The following is a 21,394-nucleotide window of genomic DNA, read 5'->3' on the forward strand; positions in this document are numbered from 1 at the left end:
CATGGCCTGATTTTTCAACTTGCTATTTATTACAAGTTTCAGTAACAAATGGCAGCAAGCTCATGAGACTAGACAGACTTGTTCTCCAGAAAGTCGTATCTCCAATGAACATCTGATTGTAGCACTGTTCCATGGAAGTTACTTCATAATTGTCATTTATATACAGGGGGAGGGGCGTTTCATCACTTGCCTCCACTATTAGATGCAAATAAAGTAAACAACAAAGCTTTTAAGGACCCTTCATAAGTTTAATATGTTTATAAAAAAACTTACATAAGTTATTAATATCTCACTTCAAACACCTATTTGTTTACTTCTTTCTTCAGTTGGACAATTAGATTTAATGAAAACTTTTCTATCAGTACTGTTGTTTGATAAGCCTATTTTTCCTCCTCCTGTTTTAGAATATATAAAAATATTTCATCAAAATAAACGTTTGTGGGTTATGAAATATGGCAATAATAAAGTATTGAAAAACTTGCAGACATTTTTATGCTTTTCTGAGCATTTAAGTGCACTAAATGGAAAACAAACTGAATGTCTGAGAGACAAGTGAGCATCACAAATGAATTATACCACTAGAAAGGACACATCCCTGCCATTTCTAATCTAACACTAAAGCTGTGTCCTACCTAATTACATGGCCATTCAATCCTTTTGTGTGTCCCATTTCATATGAATCCCTGCAAAAGATTTATGAAAATAGCTTCTTGTGATTTGCTTTTCAGTGGGCACAGCCTTTATCCCCTCAATACAAGTATCCTTCCTGTAAAAAGAACAGGAGTACTTGTGGCAACTTAGAGACTAACAAATTTATTAGAGCATAAGCTTTTGTGGACTACAGCCCACTTCTTCGGATGCATATAGAGTGAAACATATATATGCATCCGAAGAAGTGGGCTGTAGTCCACGAAAGCTTATGCTCTAATAAATTTGTTAGTCTCTAAGGTGTCACAAGTACTCCTGTTCTTTTTGCGGATACAGACTAGCACGGCTGCTACTCTGAAACCTATCCTGCCTGTGACACTCTTCCTCTAAATTCTACTTATATCTCTGGCCTAGTGCCACCCCCAATGTTGCCACCAAATACTTTTTCCCCTGCTACATCCTCAGTGACTCTCCTGTACCCCCCAAAACCCTTCCTCCTTCCTGGTATCTCCAATAACCACACGCATATACTTTTCTGCTTACTCCCTATTCTCCTTACCCTGCATTTGCCTCAGCCCATTCTCGCCCATTCCATACCTCCATGCTGGCCAATCTGTCTCTAAGCTTTCACAGCGAATCAACATTTTAAAAATTAATAATATCTATTTTCTTGACATTTCAGAAGTGAAATTCTACAGTTTTTAAGAAGTTTATTTCTTAAGTTTGCCTATGTATTAAAGAAAATAATTTAAATGTTTTTTTTAAGTGTTCTGGAAAAGGAAACCAATAAGTCAGTTGCAAATTAATGACAAGATTCACCAATATATGGGCTGCTTTCCTCCAATTTATGGCTGCTTTATACTACTACAGTGGCACAAAGCAGATAGTTCTTTTGAATCTGGCTCTAAATTTAAAAAAAAATAGATATCTTCAACTGGTTACAGAAAGTCTCAAAGCCGCACTCACAATGGGGTTCTTAGTTAGTGTTCAAGGATGATGTTTTAAATAATTTTAAAAACAAAGAAAAGAAATTCCCAGGCAGAACTATGTTAAAAATAAGAAGGGGAGCTAAGGTTCAGAGTACAAATGTAAGAATTAAGCAAAAATTGAAAAAACGAAAAAAACAAAAAACAAAACTTGTAGGCCTTTTATAAACATGAAAAATAAGTAAAACAGGGCAGAGCTCCATATTTTTCCCTTTGTGGATTACCTTTAAACTGCATTGTAGACAGTTTAATTGTTGTTAACTAGAATGGAGGACACTAGCTTCTGCCTTTGCTGTTGCATAACTATTTAACATCTTCTCTTTCCTTGCACTCTCATTAGCCTCTCTAGGAGGGTTGGAAATATGTACCCACCTTTTATTACAAAGAAACACTGGCCACAACCCTGAGATACAGATGTAGACTTTATTCTGAAGGGCAAGACTGAACCGAGGGCTGGAACAGTAGTTACGGGTCTGGTTCCCTTTGCCTGTATTTGCTGTGGAGTATGATTTCTGTGCTATGGACAAATATTGTGTGCAAGGTAAAAGAAGAGACGAGGGAAGGTTTTATTGGGAAATGAAAGGTTACATATAGGGTAGAAGTTAGGCTGGCAGGAAAGCTGTTTAAAAGAGGTTGGATAATAGCAGATTTTACAGAGCCGAGGAGAGTAGCAGAGGGGAAAATGTTGTTGATGATGTTTGAAGTGTATGGAGTAAGAGTGAAGACACAGAACCAGATGGGAGGAGGAGAAAGCAAGAGTTGGTTTTCTCAGGGAACTGGGTAATACTGCAATGGTTCAGGAGGGACAAAGTAAGGAGCTAAAAGGGAGAGAAGGAGTCTAAAAAAGTTGAGAGAATCACAGGATTTCTGGAGAGACATCTGTGGAAAATGAGATTGTTTGGCAAAGTGACTTTGTAGAGAGATGTCCTAAAGTACTTGGATAGGTTCTAATTAGTATGCCAACTGCTCACATTCTGTCCAGGTCACTTGAGACATCTCCTTTCAAAATTAGATTAGTGGAAAAGGAATGTGCTGAAACTAAGATAATATGGTCATAAATAATGTGGTATAAATGTAAATTAGCTAATATGATGCTATTCAGACATTTTCTGTCCTCCTTTCCCAGGTTTCTTTCAGCATTGCATGTATGAACAGAGAGTTGTGATTCATGTGTTTGTCAATATAATTCCATATGTGACCATAAGGTACATGTAAATAACAGAATCACAGAAATTAGAGATGGAAGACTCCAATTCATTTGCATTCCCCTGAAATCCACTTTCATCCCATTACTTATGGAGCCAAATCCTACTCCTCTTACTCATCCTAGTATTCCATTGGCATTAGTGGGAGTACTTAGATGAGTAAGGGAGCAGGATTTGACCCTTGGATTATTTCCCTCACCAGTGTTTCTTCTTTCTTGGTGTTTGCACTATTCAGATATTTGTAAAAGATTCTCATATCTCTTCCTTATTCACTGCTTTGCTAAGCAGTACACATTTAGTTCTTTTAATCTTTCCTCATAATTCAGTCCCTCCAGTCACTTAATCATATTAGCTGTATATCCCTGAATTTCTTTGTTTGTTGCCACCTTTCAAGTACTGAGGTACCCTAAGGCTGTTTCTCATATTTTAAATATCAATCTGGGAATTATCCTTTAAATCTCCTTCACCCATATCATAGTTTACTGGGGCATTGTTTTTAGTTTGTTGTGCTTTTGGTTTTCTTAATGAAGAGTAAGGTAGGTCTTATCCACTGCACTATTAAAATCACATTCTTAATTAAGCCTTTTCCGAGCCTTGTTTTATGAAAAATTAGGTGTGCTTAGTCTTGGTTTGTCACAATATTGAAATTACAAATCAATCTGTATGGTTACCCTTGAGGAATTTTTTTTTTTAAAAGGCAATATTTTCTAAAAGATTTGCAAGTGACACACACAGATGCCATATATATATATGGAGGGAAAGGGATTAAGTTTCAAGATTCTCAAAGGCTGGTGATAAAAAAGTACCAATTTGTAAAGATCTTTAAAATAATGGAAAATATCTGTATATTGTCATTTTCTACAGTTTTGTCACTTTGGTAATTTTATTATTTTGTACACTAGTTCACAAGGGCAAGCAACACTTTTGTGGAATTATCTTCAGATGTGGAATTAAGAGTGGGTCAAGAGAATCCACAAATCTGCCCACTTACACCACTTGTAACCATTTCAGCATTACCAGATACACCATTTTGTATGTGGATTTCAAGATTCAAATTCCTGCCCCCCGGTGTGTCCTGTGTCTAAAATAAGAGATTTGTAAATTAGTTTAACATCCTTCCAATAGATATATACTCCTTGGGGTAATTCTGAAACAGATATCATAGCTCTGCCATTTTAAATGTAGAGGGAGTCTATTCTTTCATTGCTCAAACTATTGGAAGCATCCTTAATCCCCATACTCCGCCCCCCCACACACACACCAGATTGATCTGACCACATGCCCCTTTTACCTTTTCTCCTTTGGATACAGTAAGCATGAATTCCATAGTGGCCATCATAATAAACATTAATTCTTGAATTTACATGTAGAGCAAACACTGACCTTTCATGAAACACTTGTTCTGTTGTCTGAGATGGCAGATAAATATGTGATGAGAGGTAGTTGTGATTCCTGTACCTGGTAGGCCACTTGAACTTCCTCCAAATGGAACTCTCTCAGCATCATATGCCTGGCTCTTGATAGATGCTGGAGCACTACTTACTGGTACTGATCTGTCCCCACTGATTTGTTCCCTGGGTAGCTGTGCTGTTGTTGATATAGTAGCAGCAGAAGCTCCCTGTGCACAAGCTATTGGTACACATAATGAAACATCCATTCCAATGACTGAGATAGCACACAAATACTGGATGAGAACTAATTGCTGAGATTTATGGGCCTCCCCTTGAAGTACATGTTCTTAGAAAATCTGTTCCATGTGGAACATGTTTCAGATAGGTGGGAATGATGGGTTGACCTCTTGCACCCTCTTTTTTCTTTTGGTTCTTTCTTCCTGGCCCAGAAGCCCATTCCTGCTGCTACCTACTACACTGAAGAAATTAGACCTCTGCTCACTAAAGGCATAAACCTGTGCTATTGACAAATTGTTTCCAGGTGTCACTTATACCTGCTTGCTATCTCCCCAGTCAAGCTAAGGAAAGTAGGAGATGCTGGAAGGAACTGCTCTTGATGGTGCATCACTACCTTCCATACAGTCTACGAAGAACTCTCACTACACCTCCTCCTTACTCCAGCTTAAATATCACCACTACTGACAAACACTTGATCCCCCACTTCTACTGCTGCTCCCCAGGAATATGGCACTATAATCTAAACATACTTACTCTAAGGCTGCACTACAGGTGGGAGCATCTACTTGTGTGTTTCAATGTTTTTATTGCGTTCAGTTATTGGATTAAGGTAAAAACCCTTGGGGATGAGAATAGCTGAGGTGCATACAACCAGATTTTCTTCAATGTGTTAGTTTCTTTAAATCTTTTCAGCTAGTCCAAATCACTGTTCTCTGTAGTATTATTTAAACATAGGTGCAACTTTTCAGTGAGGTAATTTTGTGTCAGCTAAACATTATGTTCCTTTCTGTGGTTATGCTGAGGTTTGTGTCGCTGCTGGAACTTCACGAATGCAGACTGTTGTCAGCCCTGTGTTTTGTGCTACTCTTTTAACATCACACTTCATGCTGTGGTTTTGAGAGGAGGCCATAACTGCTGACAACCATGGTACATTCTCTCATTTTCTGGCTGGTTCCCATAGCCACAGTATGAATCATTTTGAAGTTGCAAGTTTAAAATGTTTACTTTTACTGTGTAGCATAAAGTGGATTATTTGGCTCCCTTGCATCTTAAAATTTGAATCTAGAGTTTTGCAAGTTACCAAAGAATTCATTGCTCAGTGTATTTGCTCATGCCCTTTTTTCTTTGTTCTTTTGCCCAACATGATTTTATATGCTGTTCAGCACACAGAAAAAAGAAAATGAGGCTGATTGACTCATAGTTTAAAATTGCAAGTCCCTTCTGTTCTCTGATCTGTTGTGCTTCTATTCTCACCATATTTTATGTTGAATCAGATCTAGAGATTTTTAATGGATAATGAATAATTTGATATAGGCATTCTCCAGCTTATTCTAAGGTACTACTACTCGACTTCTCAACTTGTTCTGTTTGAATTTTTAAGGAATTGTAAGCAATCAAGCTATTTCTAAAAGTGTTCTGAAGATATCATTTATTTATTTTAGATGTCATGTCTTATCAATGTACATTTCAGCTCAAACTATGTAACCAGTGCTTTCAGAGTGTGGTTCTTTCCCCCCATCCCCTGACTCTAGTGACTAGACCACTTACAGATTTATATGTCTGCTACAGTCTTAGAGATAAAAGATGTAGGTCTTTTAACTCAGGCGTAGAGGCTCTTGATTATAGATTCAGAAATTTCAGGTTCATTCCTTGCTATATATGACCCACCCAGGGTCATTATGTCACAGATGCATGGCTGTGAAAAGGCTTCTATAAATGGCAGTCATTGTGCTCCCAGCGCTCTGAGGAGTGGGGATTGCACACTCTGGATCCTGAAAATGGGATGGAGAGGAGCAAGGGCCATGACACAGTCACCTGCAATGGCCCACGGAGAAGGGACAGTGTATTAGAGCTGGAGTTCTCAACCTTTTGATTTCTGAGCCACTTCCCACCCCCCCACCCCCGCTCTAAAAACTCCACGGCCCATCTGTGCCACAACTGTTTTCTGCATATAAAAGCCAGGGCCAGCATTAGAGGGTAGCAAGCAGGGCAATTGCCTGGGCCCCCATGAAGCTAAGTTGCTCAGGCTTCTGCTTCAGCTCTGGGTGGCAGGGCTCAGGGCCACAGGCTTCAGTCCTGTGTGGCAGGGCTTAGCCTTTCTGCCCCGGGCCCCAATGAGTCTACCACTGGTCCTGCTTGGTGAACCCCCTGAAACCTGCTTTATCCCCATTCACAAGAAGCATAACCAGAGAGTGTCTCTCTTTGGGCAGTCTGCTTGCACAGCACCTTTTACTCACTGCTCTAGTTTAAAATAAATACATAAAAGCCACAATACATTGTTTAATTTTTTGTCACTTTTTCCCATTTAACATCCATTCTCTGTCCTTGTTTCCAATATTTCTCCTACAAACTGAAACATACTGTTGGTCTTTCTCTCTTCAATCTTCCATACATGCTTGAAATACAGTTCCCCCATCCAGCAGATGGAGAGAATTTACTAAGTCTTTGCATGACATCATTTATGGATTTTGTCAGTCTCAGAGTTCAACTCTGTCTATCTGCAGCACGTCAAACATCGTACTGTTGTTGGCTGGGAGAGTGGCCAGAACAAAAGAGAAAATGGAGCAGGCCTAGAAAAATGAGAGAATGACTCAGAGGCTAGAAGAATTTCTAGACACACGTTAGTATACAGCTGCCTCCGGAGCACTGCTATAGACAGTGGCAGCCTGTGGGTATTTGGTCTGGTGTGCAATGAGCCAGGCTTCACAGGAGTACAGCGTAGCTGATTCCTGCGAGAGATTCAGGGCCAGAAAGTGCTCATGCTGCCAAATTGCAGATCACTTCTGGCTGAATTTTAAGGGGACAACAAGCAGGCCTATGGTGATGCTGAGAAAATCCCTCCCATCCACCACTGTCATTTAAAATTATGCCTGGCTTAAGCCTTTCCAGCATTCAGAATCCTATCTTCAGATGCTGCTATTATGTGGTATGCTTGTGCAGTGTTTACATTATAACCCTCGTTCAATATTTTTAAATTAATTATTATACATTTTATAATCTATACTCCACCATTCAACCCTTACTTATAAGAAGTATGTTCCTTAATGAATAATAATTAGACTATGCACTTATTACAGAACCTTCTCTCAGAGAAACTGAAAGCCCTTTACAAAAATAAGTATGGTGAGCATTCTTCTGATTTTACAGATGGATAAACTGAGACACGTAGAAAAGTGACTCATCCAAGGTTACACAATGAGTCACTGGTAGAATCATCAGTTGAACCCAAGTCCCTTATGCCCTGTCCTCTGCTCTAACCACTAAATTGCAATTGCCTCTGTACCCAAACCCCTCTCTAACTAAAACAATCATAAATTTTTAAAGTAGTAAAAAATAGTTGCACTTATTTGTAACTCTGTAACTGCACAATTTTTTTCAGGTTCTCATTGTTATTTCATAGCTCCAAAGGACTGTTGGTATTTACAGCTTCCCTCTGTGGTCCAAACTATAGTCACAGTCTAATAATGCCATCTTGTTGGGATTTATACTTAATCTTTGCTTTGTGCTGAGCTAACTCAGAATATCTGATGTATCTGCAAACAGTCTTGCACTGTTGAGTAACTTTTCAGCTATTTTTGTCTCTCATTTCAGGCTAGACTGTCAGGGGAATTTCTGATGAAAAGAACAGCATAATGGGGTGTATTTGCAGTGATATTTGTTGGCCTTTTATGTGGTCTATTTATTCAGAAAAATGCTACTTTTACAGAATGTCCTCCCTGAACAGAAAGATCTTGCTAAGCTAATAGACCACTGAATGCCCATGTCTCATTTTATACAATTTTTATAATATAGAAGAAATGGTAATGGAAGGAATCTGGCCCAATATAATTTGAATTCTGTCAGTTTTCCTGTAATAAATATCTGTTTTCAGGGGGAAATAACTGAACAGTAAGAATTTGATGAAAATTGAAATTCAGCACAAAGTTTCAACCCAAAAACAATATTTTTGCAACAAATTTAAGAATACTCAGTTTTGTATGTTTAAATTGGCTGTGTGGAAATAAAAATATAAGTTCACCAATTTAGAGTACTATCTTAAACTTTTCACTGTGGTCTAAAACGGTAAGCAGATAGTCTAAATTAAGCTGCCATCCCACATTTGTTTATTATTATGATCTAATATTATATTCAGGGCTTCAGGTGTTCTGCACTTCATGGCTACGGAACTTGCTGCACACAACTGAGCTTCAGAATCTAAATTTTCTTTTTTAAAAGCCCATGTTTTTAGCCCATATTGGTTGCAGAGATAACATTGAAAACAGGAATGGAGTATAAACTGATGTCTGCCTGCATATGCATATAGGCTGAAACAATAGGTCTTAGGTAATATCTGCCCCATGTATTCCACTTGGTTGTTAACTCTGAAGGATAACATTTTAATATTAACAATAACTGTCTCACTGATTATCATTTTAGCAGAAATATCCAGTTAATGTGCTTTTCTCACAATCTCAAACTTCCTCCCATACTTCTCTAGGGACCAGAAGTCATAGCTATGTCCTACCCATCTGTAAAAATGTTATCTAGCCCTATGACAATTTCTGAGATGAAATAAGGCATTATCAATTCAAAAATATACAACATGTTGAAAATAAAATGTGGAGACATAAAATAAATTTAATATCAAAATAAATAACAGGGCTGGGCTACTGTACTGATTATATTATTCATGTCTAGGCATGCATATCATGGACATCATCCTGATATCTGAGTCTTTCTTCCTACCCATTCCCCTTCTCTCCCTTTAGCCTTCAGCAGATCTTTTTTCCTCTCCTCACTCCCTTTTCTTTCTGTGTTCCAGCCAAGCTCTTCCCCTCTCAGATTGTAGTATATTTTGTTTTCATTTTGTTCCAGAACTGAAGTAGGAGGAAGAGATTATGTAAACCAACAAGAAGAGCCCTGCTGGCCTGTAGGGTGAGATGGGAATAGAAATGAGATAAAAGACCCAAGGCTGCTCCCACTGAACAGTAGCAAAGCTCCCATTGACTTCAGTGGGATCAGGATACAGCCTGGGGGAGGGTAATGATTCAAAGGGATTTGGGGTTTGGTTTTTAAAAATGTTTAGAAAACAGTTTCCCTTTAAACAGTTTCTCAGCCCCATTCTCTTTGCATTTGAGGGGTTTCTTTGTTTTTGGAAAAGGTGAATTTCTTTGTTTTTTCTGCTTTTCATATCAGTAGTGATGTTCTTCTGTTTCATGTTAAGGAATTAAGAAGCTACGGTGGTGTCATTTTTGCTGGTAATCAGCTTGAAAATCCTGAGAACAAGAACCAGTCTGGGCAGAAAGTGATTATAGCAGCAAACCAGAGCAAAAAGCAGTGCAGTGTGGTCATTGAGAAATAACTACAGTGGGATTATGCAAATACCTTCACAGTTGACAGGAAGGGGTGTCACCCATTAAAGGGATTCACATACTATACGGTTATTGAGAAATAGCCCTACAAAGACAAATCAACCCCTTGGAGGCAAGCAGAGCCAAAGAATCGTACTAAAACGGGAAACAACCACTGTACAGTTAAGTCTCAATGACTGTACAGTTTCTTGCACTCTGATTTGCTTAGATTATTGTATCTATTGCTTATGGTTATGATCTACTTCCTTAAAAAACCTGCTGCTTAACCACAACAACTTCTTCAAGTTACTAGAGTGTTACAGATATATGTTTAATATGGTAAAAACACCTGAAATACATGTACTTTTAGTGATGGATGTAGACATTATATTATTTTTTATTTATTTGTATTATGGTACCACCTTGAACCCCCTGTTAAGGATTAGGACCACAATGTGCTAGGCACTATACAGACAAATAGCAAAGATGACAGTCCCTGATCCAGAGAGCTCACAATCTATATGTCAGACAGAACAAAACGGATGAAAAAGACGGCCTTTCATTTACCACGCGACCCTGTCCTACATATGTGTCTGTGACACCATGAACTCCTTGCCTTTGCTCTGCCAGTGATTACAGCCTCAGCTGCCAGCAGTCCACTTCTCCCTCAAGCTGGCCTGTTCTTTCTCCCGTGCCATTCCCATGCATAAAAAAATCTCCCCACTCTCCATGAAATAATACTTATGTTTTAAAATGTATAAAAATGACTTACTTTCTATTGTTTTCAGAATTAATGGTATATTCTGCGGTCACAAAAGAATGGTTGTTATTCACACTCTAAGAATAAAATGATGCTCTGTTTCTAAATTTTGTGTGTCATTTCATTGCTACAGCAGACATGTACATGGATATAATTGGAGGATGTGTATACGAGTTCCCACTAATATGGCATTAAACAAAGGCTAAGATCACGTATTAACTTTATAAGATTCGGGACAGAAATTTCTCCTTGAATTGATTAGTTGTGGTGTAACAGTTTAATTTATTCTTAAAATGAATGAATATGTGACTTTTTGTTATTATATAATGCCTGTGAAACCCTCATGAAATTATCTCCTCACTACTGCATAAGGATTCAGTCAGAGAGCTCCTGTTGACTTAATGGGGAGGCATGTGGCAAAATACCCCAGGTAGCTCTGTGAAAATAGAGATGTATGCTTATTTGTTTAGCATTGCATTGTTCTGCTTGTTTGTTGTTTGTTTTTATCCTCCTATTATTATAAAACAAAATAACACCAAGGGAGATTATAGTGATTTCTCAATACCGCCAATTATTACTACCGTTTTGTTGCTACCTAATAACTGCAATTTGTGTTACTTTTGTAACCATATTTTATTATATGATTATTAAAAATTAAGATTTTCTCATGCTTGAAATGGCAGAGATAGGAAGATCGTGGGCACAAACAATAATTAATGAAGAGATTACAGTATATCAACATAATAATATGGTTTAATATTGCATGCACTGGTACTCATCCATACTTTTTTCTCTCCTTATAGTCTTTCCACTACGCTTCCCTGAGGGTAAAAACCAAAAAATGGTCCAAAGGTAAACCATTGGCGTTAATAAATATTCAGAATTTAGAAAATGAAGGCCTTATTATGGCAATGGGAGGTGTGTGGGTCACGTATACAGATCCACTCTTGGCATCAGACCTAATTCATGTATTTCCAGATATCATATATATTTATCTACATGTTTGCTAGTAAATACTCAAGGGAACCGTACTATGAACCTGTTATCCCATTAAAATCAGTGTTCAAACTTCCTTTGATTTCAGTGGGAGAAAGACATATATTATGCCATTTCTTACTACTTTATTCTTTAAAAAAAACATAAACTATTTGAGAATATCAAGAAAACAAACTTTTGATAAAAAGTTATAAAATAAAAAGGCACTTCTTTTTTGTCATTCTATAATATATTTAGGGAATTAAAAATAATCTGGTATAATTTATATATAGTACATGCAAACTGGCCTTTTTATTCTGTTTGTAGTTTTAACTCACTGCCTAAAGACTTCTCCTTTACTCAGTCAATAAATTTGTAGTATTTCTAAAGCTGATCAGGATGCAGTATCTTATTTTGAAAAGAACAAAATGTTAAGATCAATGGAATACTATCAAGAAAGGGGTAGTAATTTAATGTGATCTAACCTTCTGGCACTGCTTCACAGCTGTCAGACAAATATAATTTATGTAACAATGTAAATTTGATTTTTCACAGTAAAGCATCTAATGTTTTAATTAACTTTGCCGTGGGCTTTTAAGGAAAAATTATACAATACTAAGAAAAAATTATGTTTGATAGTGATATCTGTAAGACAGAGTGATATTTCAGGGTTATCAGATAGGATGTGTTTAAACTACGTTCAGTAAATCTAGAATATTGTTGATGAATTAAAATCAGAATACAAATATTGTGGGCATTTACTGTTCCATGATTCCTATGGAATGATGATAAACTTCCTTACCAGAATTTGACTTATTTTAGGGCTGCTAAAATTAAGAACTAAAAACGGACTGAGGAAGTGGTGTTTGGATCAAGATTTAAGTTTATGCCACTTAAAGGCCAAATCAGGACAAGGTTTTTGGTTTGGATTTGATGATGCCAAAATATCACAAACTATTCTCATGAGATTTTGGCCCCATATGACAAAACTCCTTTGAGATTAAATAATTGGATACGATTTTATTCAATCCAATCCAGAATTATAAACCATGCCTCTTCTATTTTTGCATCCATCTGGAAACCAAAATCATAGGACATGTCTAGATTCAGGAATTATAATCTGAACCACCCTCCGCCCTGATATTTGAAGGGTTTCAGTTTAGAGTTTCCTGTTTTGTCTCATCACTAGTTTTAAAAAGTAAGTTATTGTATTTATTTTTATAGCAATAGGATCCCTCAGTCTCTCACGTTATCTTCCCATTTACAGGGAGCTCTCTGACTAGTGGGAGCAGGAGGCGGATTTCCTGCAAAGACTTGGGCCATGGAGATTGTGAGGGCTGGCTGTGGAAGAAAAAAGATGCCAAAGGTTACTTTACACAGAAATGGAAAAAATACTGGTTTATTCTGAAGGATTCTTCACTGTACTGGTACACAAACCAGAATGTAAGTATATGCTACGCTTGAAAGAAAGAAAAAACAGCCTACATTAAATTTTGCTACTTTTTAAATAAAGGAAGCTAATATTTACCAATTAGTAGTTAAATATGCAAAGTTTACTGTATTTCTGCTTGGACATGAGTCTGTGATACATGGGTCTGGACAGGAAAAAATTCAGCTGCAATGATTCAGTTGAAGTTTTCAATCATCTATATGTGAGTCTAACAATAAAATAGCAAAAAAGCTACATGGCATTCTTCAAAAACTACAAGGGCCAGCAATAAACAGTACTTCTTTTCCATATTTGTTATTAATTAGGTTAACAAGATGTTTGCTGTCATCTTGCCCTATTATCAACAGTGTGGGGAAATTCAGCCATGAGTTACACTTGGGATGAGTTCATTCCTACATTCTAAAAATTAAACCAAATGTGAAAACCTGACTCAGGAGAGCAGTTGATTTTAGTCATGGAGACTTATTTTTAAAATTTGGTTTTCTTAGATTTTGCTGGGGGTAATAATAAAACAGTATGAGTGTATGCTTGTGTTGTGTGTATATTGGCTTACTGATGTGTCTGCAGATGTTTGATGGTGCTCCTTATGTGTGCCAGTGGTTCCCAGGCTGTGTGGTACATGAACCATCAGTGATCTGCGCAGCGCTTATGGGTGGTCTATAGAAAGCTGGCTGGTCAAATTGTGCTGGTCTTCTTCCACTGTTAAATCACGTTTAAGAAAATGAAAATTACACGAAATACTTTCCTAATATTACTTTTCCATGCAAACAATTGTTGAAATTGCCGCAGTAATGTTTTCAGTCACCATTAGGAAGGGAAGTGTCCACAATACAATCACTGTTAAGATGTAATATACTCTTTAAAAAAATCTGAGAACCTCTCTGTAGAGTTATTAATAATGGGTTCAAATACCTGGTATGATGTTGAAAGTAGTTTTCACATTTGAATGTTCTCTGTATTGTCTTTAACACAGAAGGGCTGGTGTTACTGTGGCATGTTTAGAGAACTGACAAGTCAGTCACTTTATAAAAAACTGTCAACAGCGTATGTTTAAGTAAACTATCTTCATGAATTAACGGTGTGGGAACAATGTATTCTTTATCTTTATTAATTCGACTTGACCTGGCTTTGGACCATAAGTCACAGCTGTACAGTTCTCACCTCTCATTTCTCTCTTTCTCAATAATGTACTCATTTTCACCTGCACTTCCTCCTCTCTTGTGATAGGATGAAAAAGCAGAAGGATTCATCAGTTTACCTGAGTTCAGGATAGATAGAGCCATTGAATGCAGAAGGAAACAGTGAGTATGAGTCAAACTGTTCTACAAATGAAAGGACCACCTTTGTAAGGATATTGTGTAAAGTATGGCACTGGAGAAAGTGGTCTGTCTGTCTTTATCTGCAATCTGTACTAAGAATACAAAAAGTTCCAGAAAAGGAGTTATATAGAAAACCCTAAAACAGACCAATATTGTTTTACAGCCTCATGGGCAATGGTGTTTCTTATTTACTTTAAAAATGTAACTTGGACTAAGTGGCATAAGCTGTAATGCAAATACAAACAATTAGAAAATTCTTTTCTTAGCTATCCAGATACCCAATTCCTATTTTAATTAAATGAAAGACTCTGGGGGGGAAAGTATATTAATTAGGAAGTAGATAAAGATTTCTTACTGTGATGGGATTTACAGAACATAAGAACGGCCATACTGGGTCAGACCAAAGGTCCATCTAGACCAGTATTCTGTCTTCTGACAGTGGCCAATGCCAGGTGCCCAGAGGGAATGAACAGAACAGGTAATCACCAAGTGATCCATCCCCTGTTGCCCATTCCCAGCTTCTGGCAAACAGAGGCTAGGGACACCATCCCTGTTCATCCTGGCTAATAGCCATAGATGGATCTATCCTCCATGAACTTATCCAGTTCTTTTTTTAACCCTGTTATAGTCTTGGCCTTCACAACATCCTCTGGCAAGGAGTTCCATAGGTTGACTGTGCGTTGTGTGAAAAAATACTTCCTTTTGTTTGTTTTAAACCTGCTGCCGAATAATTTCATTTGGTGACTCCTAGTTCTTGTGTTATGAGAAGGAGTAAATAACACTTCCTTATTTACTTTCTTCACATCAGTCATGATTTTATAGACCTCTATCATATCCCCCCTTAGTCATCTCTTTTCCAAGATGAAAAGTCTCTGTCTTATAGCTGGGATTATGTTTTCCAATGTACATTACTTTGCATTTATCAACATTGAATTTAATCTGCCATTTTGTTGCCCAGTCACCCAGTTTTGAGAGATCCTTTTGTAATTCTTCGCAGTCTGCCTTGGACTTAATTATCTTGAACAATTTTGTATTATCTGCAAATTTTGCCATCTCACTGTTTACCCCTTTTCCCAGATAATTTATGAATATGTTAAATAGGACTGGGCCCAGTACAGACCCCTGGGGGACACCACTATTTACCTCTCTCCATTCTGAAAACTGACCATTTATTCCTACCCTTTGTTTCCTATCTTTTAACCAGTTACTAATCCATGAGAGGACCTTCCTTCTTAGCCCATGTCATCTTACTTTGCTTAAGAACCTTTGGTGAGGGACCTTGTCAAAGGCTTTCTGAAAATCTAAGTACACTATATCCACTGGATCCCCTTTGTCCACATGCTTGTTGACCCCCTCAAAGAAGTCTAGTAGATTGGTGAGCCATGATTTCCCTTTACAAAAACCAAGGCTTGATACACCGTTTTCACCACAATAACACAGATTTTTGTACTAAATGAATTATAGATGACTAATGTTGCAACCCCAATGTATTTTGTAAACAGCATTCAAATAAACATATAAACTCATATATGCTGCTCAGAATGCTGACAAAACAGGCTCAGAAAGCCAGGGAGAATGGCACACGTGCTGAGCCTCAGCCAATCACTCTTCAAGCTTTCTGATTGGCTGAACCCAGGGTCAGGAGCCAATCAAAACAAGCAGCAACCCTACCTGGCAACAAGCTACCTTGCTGACTAGAAGCCAATCAGAAGCGACCCCTTCCAGCTCCATACCAGTATAACACAATCACGAACTGATTTCAAGCAAACTTTATGCAAATCGAGCATTGTAAGGGCGAAACAAGCTTCGGTAGGAGTAAAACAGGCAGTCAATTGAAAAGTGTCGTAAGTGACATCCAACATAAGTCGGGTGTCGTAAATCGAAGGACTTATAATACATATAATTAGTTAGTGTGTGCCATCTAGTGGGCACCATAAGAATGTTCCATTTCTTTTAAGGGGTTGTTCATTCTGGAATTCACTATTTACATTTGCAAAACAGAATTTTTCCAGTTAATTCAATTCGCAAGTAATATTTATAACAATTACAATATTAACAGTGTTTTTGTACTTTTGCTTATTTACTTTAACTTTTACATCATCTCCCCAACTGGTATTAATAACTCATTTCTCATGGATATTTTGTCCTCATAACTTCATTAAACATCAAATTCTGGTCATAACAGATTGTGATACAATTGAATCATCCACAAATGACCAGTAATCAGTCAGTGAGATAAGAGTATAAAATGTCTATGGGTGAAATTAACATTTACTACAAGGCCAGCTCAAGGCCTGTAAGTAACTTTAGTCCTGTTTCATGGGCTAAAGTGAGACTTAAGTGGGCTTTATGCTTAGCCATTGCCCAGGGGTGAATTTCACCCCAATGAATAATTAATTTGCCAACAGATTTGTACAGGCAGAGGATTCTGTATTCTTATGCTGTTTCCACATTAACCGCCTTCGAATGCATTTGTCTCTGAAAATTCTGTTACTGTATGTATTAATGTTAATGATGGGGTGTAGAAGAAATCAGCGAAACTGGGATTTCCATAGCTTTGATTTGTGTCTCTGAAAGTCAGAATAAATCATAATGGTAAATATTACAGTGTGGTTTACATTAAGGATATTAATAACACTAGTGTTCATCTCAGCTTTTTTCATAACTATATATTTACTGTTTGCTGAGCCAATTCTTACATCTATTAATTATCATACAAGCCTGGGTATTCTAATTCAGATATTGCAAAATATTATTAATCATGGAATATATCACAAGTAATCAAAATAATGGATGCCTTCATTTCCTGAGGACTTCGTTTCTTTGTCAAGAATATCCCCTATCATACAACTATGGAAATGTGAGCTACACAAAGCTAGTATCGCTCTCAACAGCTATTTTATTGCAAAAGAGGATGACTCAGGAAAAGCAGAGGTTTTTTTAAAAAAAGATGCATACCTATATGTACTATATTGGGCCAGTCTTGCAAGGTGATGAATGTTCACAATTCCCATTGGGCCTGATTGTGACCTCATGAAAGTTATTCCATTTAAATCAGTGGAGTTAAATCCGCCTGATGCCAGCATGATATGAGAATCAGGCCTACTGACTACAATCCTTGCCTAATATAAATCTGTCAATCCACTGAAGTCCATGAAGCATGGCTGAAGTACACTAGCCAAGGAGCTGGGGCCATTTTCTTTAATGGGAGTTGAGAGAGCACTAGGAATATAGGACAGAGCCTGTAATCTTACGGCTGCTTTCCCCTCATGCCATTCTAGGCATCTCACGGTAAAACAGTGCAGCCAAGATTCTATTTAAAATTGCACTTATATAAAACAAGTACAAATATTAAGACACTCCTTTGATGCCGCACCAATGGCTTTCCCAAACAAAAGAGTTTGGCACACACTTTTAAGAAACTTGTTCTGTAGCTCAGCAAAGACCTGGAAATTGCACACTGCACAAACCTGGACCCAGAAAAAATACATAGCCATCACCCTTCTGCCTGAGGAAATCCTGAGGCCAGAATTCAACCTCCCTCAGAGGGCAAGAGGATGTCAATGATACCAGAAATTCAGTAAAAAGACATGAAACTCACTATTACGGTAGTAAATTCTGTGATAAAACCCGTAATAAATTATAATGTCACTATAAAGTAATAGTAATTTCATTTTGTTTGCTTTGCTTTTTACCATATTTTTAAAGGACCTTTTTCTAGATACACTACAGTACAGATTATGATGAACCATTATAGGAGTTCAACAATGAGCATATATATTTGCTAAAGAAATAACACCACATAAATATAGCTGCAGCAAAATGTACATGTGTGCATGCACATAACCCCCACACTGCTACTGGAAAACTGTTAATAAAAGAGGCTAAATATATCTGGAACCATCAAAATGCATCATAAATGGCATTATTGCAAGGCCTAATCCAACTCCCCTTGGTGTAAATGAAATAACATTGGAGGTATTTGGCGGTAACAAATACGATATCTGATATAAGATCAGATTCTGAAGAGGACAGAAGGAAAGGAGATATCCTCTTGTTAAAGTATAAATAGAGTGCTTTGCTTTTATAAAAAAAATTATTCAGTTAATTGTACAAAATACATATGTGATGGGTCAAATTATTCCTTGGTGTAACTCCATTTATTTCAGTGGTAACATGAATTAGTCCCTTTGTGTGTTTTTTGGTTTTAGCCATCTTTCCACATGTGCAATATTACTGGATCTTCTAATCAGACTAGGCCTGATTAATTTCACATGCATTTTCCTGCATATCTTATAACATTAAGTTTGTGTACATACAAAAACTTCTGGTGTTTGTGAAAACATACCTGCAGATGTAAAATGAAAATCATGTCCTTGGACATCTTATATTTATACTTTTTAAATATAAAATTAATTCTGGTCCAGATGTAGAAACAATTTTAAAGCCATTAATACAGAATCCAGCTATTAAAGATAATCAGTAATGAAAGAATTAATATGAAGGAAATGGGACGATATGTGGGTATGACTACGATAAGAGCACTTAGGACTTATATAGCACTTTACAAATGTTATCTAATTGCAACAACCAAGTGAGGTAAGTATCCCTTTTTTGTAGACAGAGAAACTGAGGCAGAGAGATTTGTGATTTGCCGAAGGCTGCATAATAAATGGCAAAGAATGAATTAGAACTAAGCAGTCTTAGCTCCTAGCCTTGAACACCATGTTACCACCAGGGTTTATCATATTTTTTCATAGTGTGAATGACAGTGTCTTGTGAACCACCACTGCTCCCATTCAGATGGGCACCTCACCTCAATTTTGTGCAAGCCACCTGCCCCTTAACTTGGGAAGACCACTTACCTTCCAATTTTTACTTTGCAACATCCCTGTGGTAACAAATAATAGAGTATTTAGCTAATTGTTATTGTCCCACGGGTGGCTTTGCTTCCTGACAGCAGTTCCTCTTTCTTTGCATCCTCTTACACAGCAACAAATACTAGGACTCCTTCTTCTTTCCAGCTCCTTTTATAGGCATCTAAGCTGTTCTTTCAGTGAAGTATATGGACAAGTGAAGTGGGCCACTTCTAGCCTGTAAAAGCAGCTAGAAAAAAGGAGCGCCATGTAACCAACCAGCTCTCTGCAGACCACCAGTGCTCCACAGACAACAGTTTGATAAATGCTGTTGTGGAGCATGATGCTTGCCTTTGACTATGCTGGATGGATCAGGACATTGGCAGAAGAACATTTTTCAAGTTAGGGAGCATATCCAAAATACATCATTTTAATGGGTGCTTTTAGATAAGAATCCATTAACTTTGAAGGACTAAGCCTCCCCATGGTTTTCCACATAATTGATTTTGAAATTAATAATAGGATACAAAGCCATTCATCTCTAGGTTCACTGTCTATGTATTTTCATCAGATACCTGTTTTAAGGACCTGCATGGAAAATAATTTGGGGTTCTCAATCCAATTCTTGGTGGACAGCTGTCCATATCATTGGAACCCATGCGGGCAGTGTCAAAAGATAAGCCAAGGACTGAATACGCAAGAATAATGAACTACAGGCCTACTTCACGAGATGATCTCATAGACCAGATCTGAGACATATTTGCAGTGTTGGTTGCAAGAAGCTTGCTTGTTCTGTAGATAAGGGTGTCAGTCTGTAACATTGTCAGTCTTGTTTCTTTCACAGCACCACATTAACTTGAGTTTCTATTAAAATAGAGCTAAGATAATGTTTTAAAAATGAATATATCAGCATGATTCTTTGCCTCTACACACACTTTTTTTTATAGCGGGAGGCACATATTTTAAGGGGAATTTTATGGAGTATCATACAGTATATAGTATTGTTAAGACAAACACACTTTTGACATTTATTAACTATCATGAACAAAATGTTACTTCCACAGTTTATTGCATATGAAATCTAAAACAGGATTCACAGAAGTCCTCATCAACTGAATCCAAGATCAGTGCTAGCATGGACTGTTCATAATGATGCCTGAGACTTGTGCACATTGTATTGTTAATAATAAAATTAGATTATTTTTTCTGTATGCAAATCCCACATGCTTTAAGCACATAATACTGACAGCAAAGTATGTAAACTCAACAAACATATAGATAACTGAAGATAGGGTTAATAAATTATGTAAAGTACAGAGTTTTGTCTCTGTAGTCACATACTCACCTGCAGAATCATCACCTATTCTACCCTCCAAAGTTATTTTGCTAGTGGACAACTCTTCATCTTATCCATTTTACCAGTCAAAACTACAGACTAAGGAATTTCTTTCATTTTTCTGCTAACTAATGCCAGAGCAATTGTAACAGAGGAAGTGACTTTTTTACATGAACAGTGTATATTTACTCTGAAATGACAGCCTTTCAGGAAATGAAAGATTACACATTGTGGGATATTAGCAGTAGCTCTGCAGTGACCTGGGATGAGTTCTTTAGTGAAAGAACAGAAAACTGTTGGCTGAATGCCTTTCCAGGAGTTTTATAAGAGAATGATGCTACAATAGATGCAAAGAGATATACACATCTTGAACCACTAGCCAGAGACTGGTCCCAAAACAGAAGAAATGGTAAATAATCTAGACAGCAAGAAAATTCATCTGTGAAAAAGTTGTATGTGAAAGATAACACATTGACCACACAGCTGATGACAGCTTCAGAAATCAAGTCAGATTCACTCTTGATGTAACTGCATTGACTTCCATGAAGTTACATCAGGGGTTAATTGGGTCCATTGTGACTACAAGAAACAAACAAAAAATATCAAACCTAGAAAATTACAAACCCCAAGACCACCCGAAGTTTGGATGGTTTAAGTTTCACTCTTAGAAGCTGTTTCTGAACTCAGGGGTGAGTGGCCCCCACTAATGAGAGCTTCCACATTTTTGTTCACTTGTCAGCAAAGCATATATTTCTTATATCCCCCAGAGTAACAAGATTGCTGCCATCAAGTTCAATTTGAATGAAAAGCCCCTGATTAGAGAGACAAAACAAATGCAGAAGTGAATTGGTAAATTTATCCTGGGTGCTACCGGATCTTTTTTGTAGTGTTGTTGTAACCG

At 37.3% G+C, this 21,394-nt stretch overlaps 1 protein-coding gene across 1 annotated transcript in view; it reads left to right on the forward strand.

Moving 5' to 3' along the window:
- The window catches only part of LOC117882910 (connector enhancer of kinase suppressor of ras 2-like), a 376,187-nt gene that overhangs the window by 303,920 nt on the left and 50,873 nt on the right, over positions 1 to 21,394 (forward strand). The window contains exons 16-18 of the mRNA XM_034781795.1: positions 11,361 to 11,409; positions 12,800 to 12,975; positions 14,210 to 14,283. Of these exons, the coding sequence (XP_034637686.1) occupies positions 11,361 to 11,409; positions 12,800 to 12,975; positions 14,210 to 14,283 (299 nt within the window). The remainder of the gene's footprint in view (positions 1 to 11,360; positions 11,410 to 12,799; positions 12,976 to 14,209; positions 14,284 to 21,394) is intronic.

Source organism: Trachemys scripta, chromosome 9, assembly GCF_013100865.1.
Source record: "Trachemys scripta elegans isolate TJP31775 chromosome 9, CAS_Tse_1.0, whole genome shotgun sequence".
In the NCBI taxonomy this organism is placed as follows: domain Eukaryota; kingdom Metazoa; phylum Chordata; order Testudines; family Emydidae; genus Trachemys; species Trachemys scripta.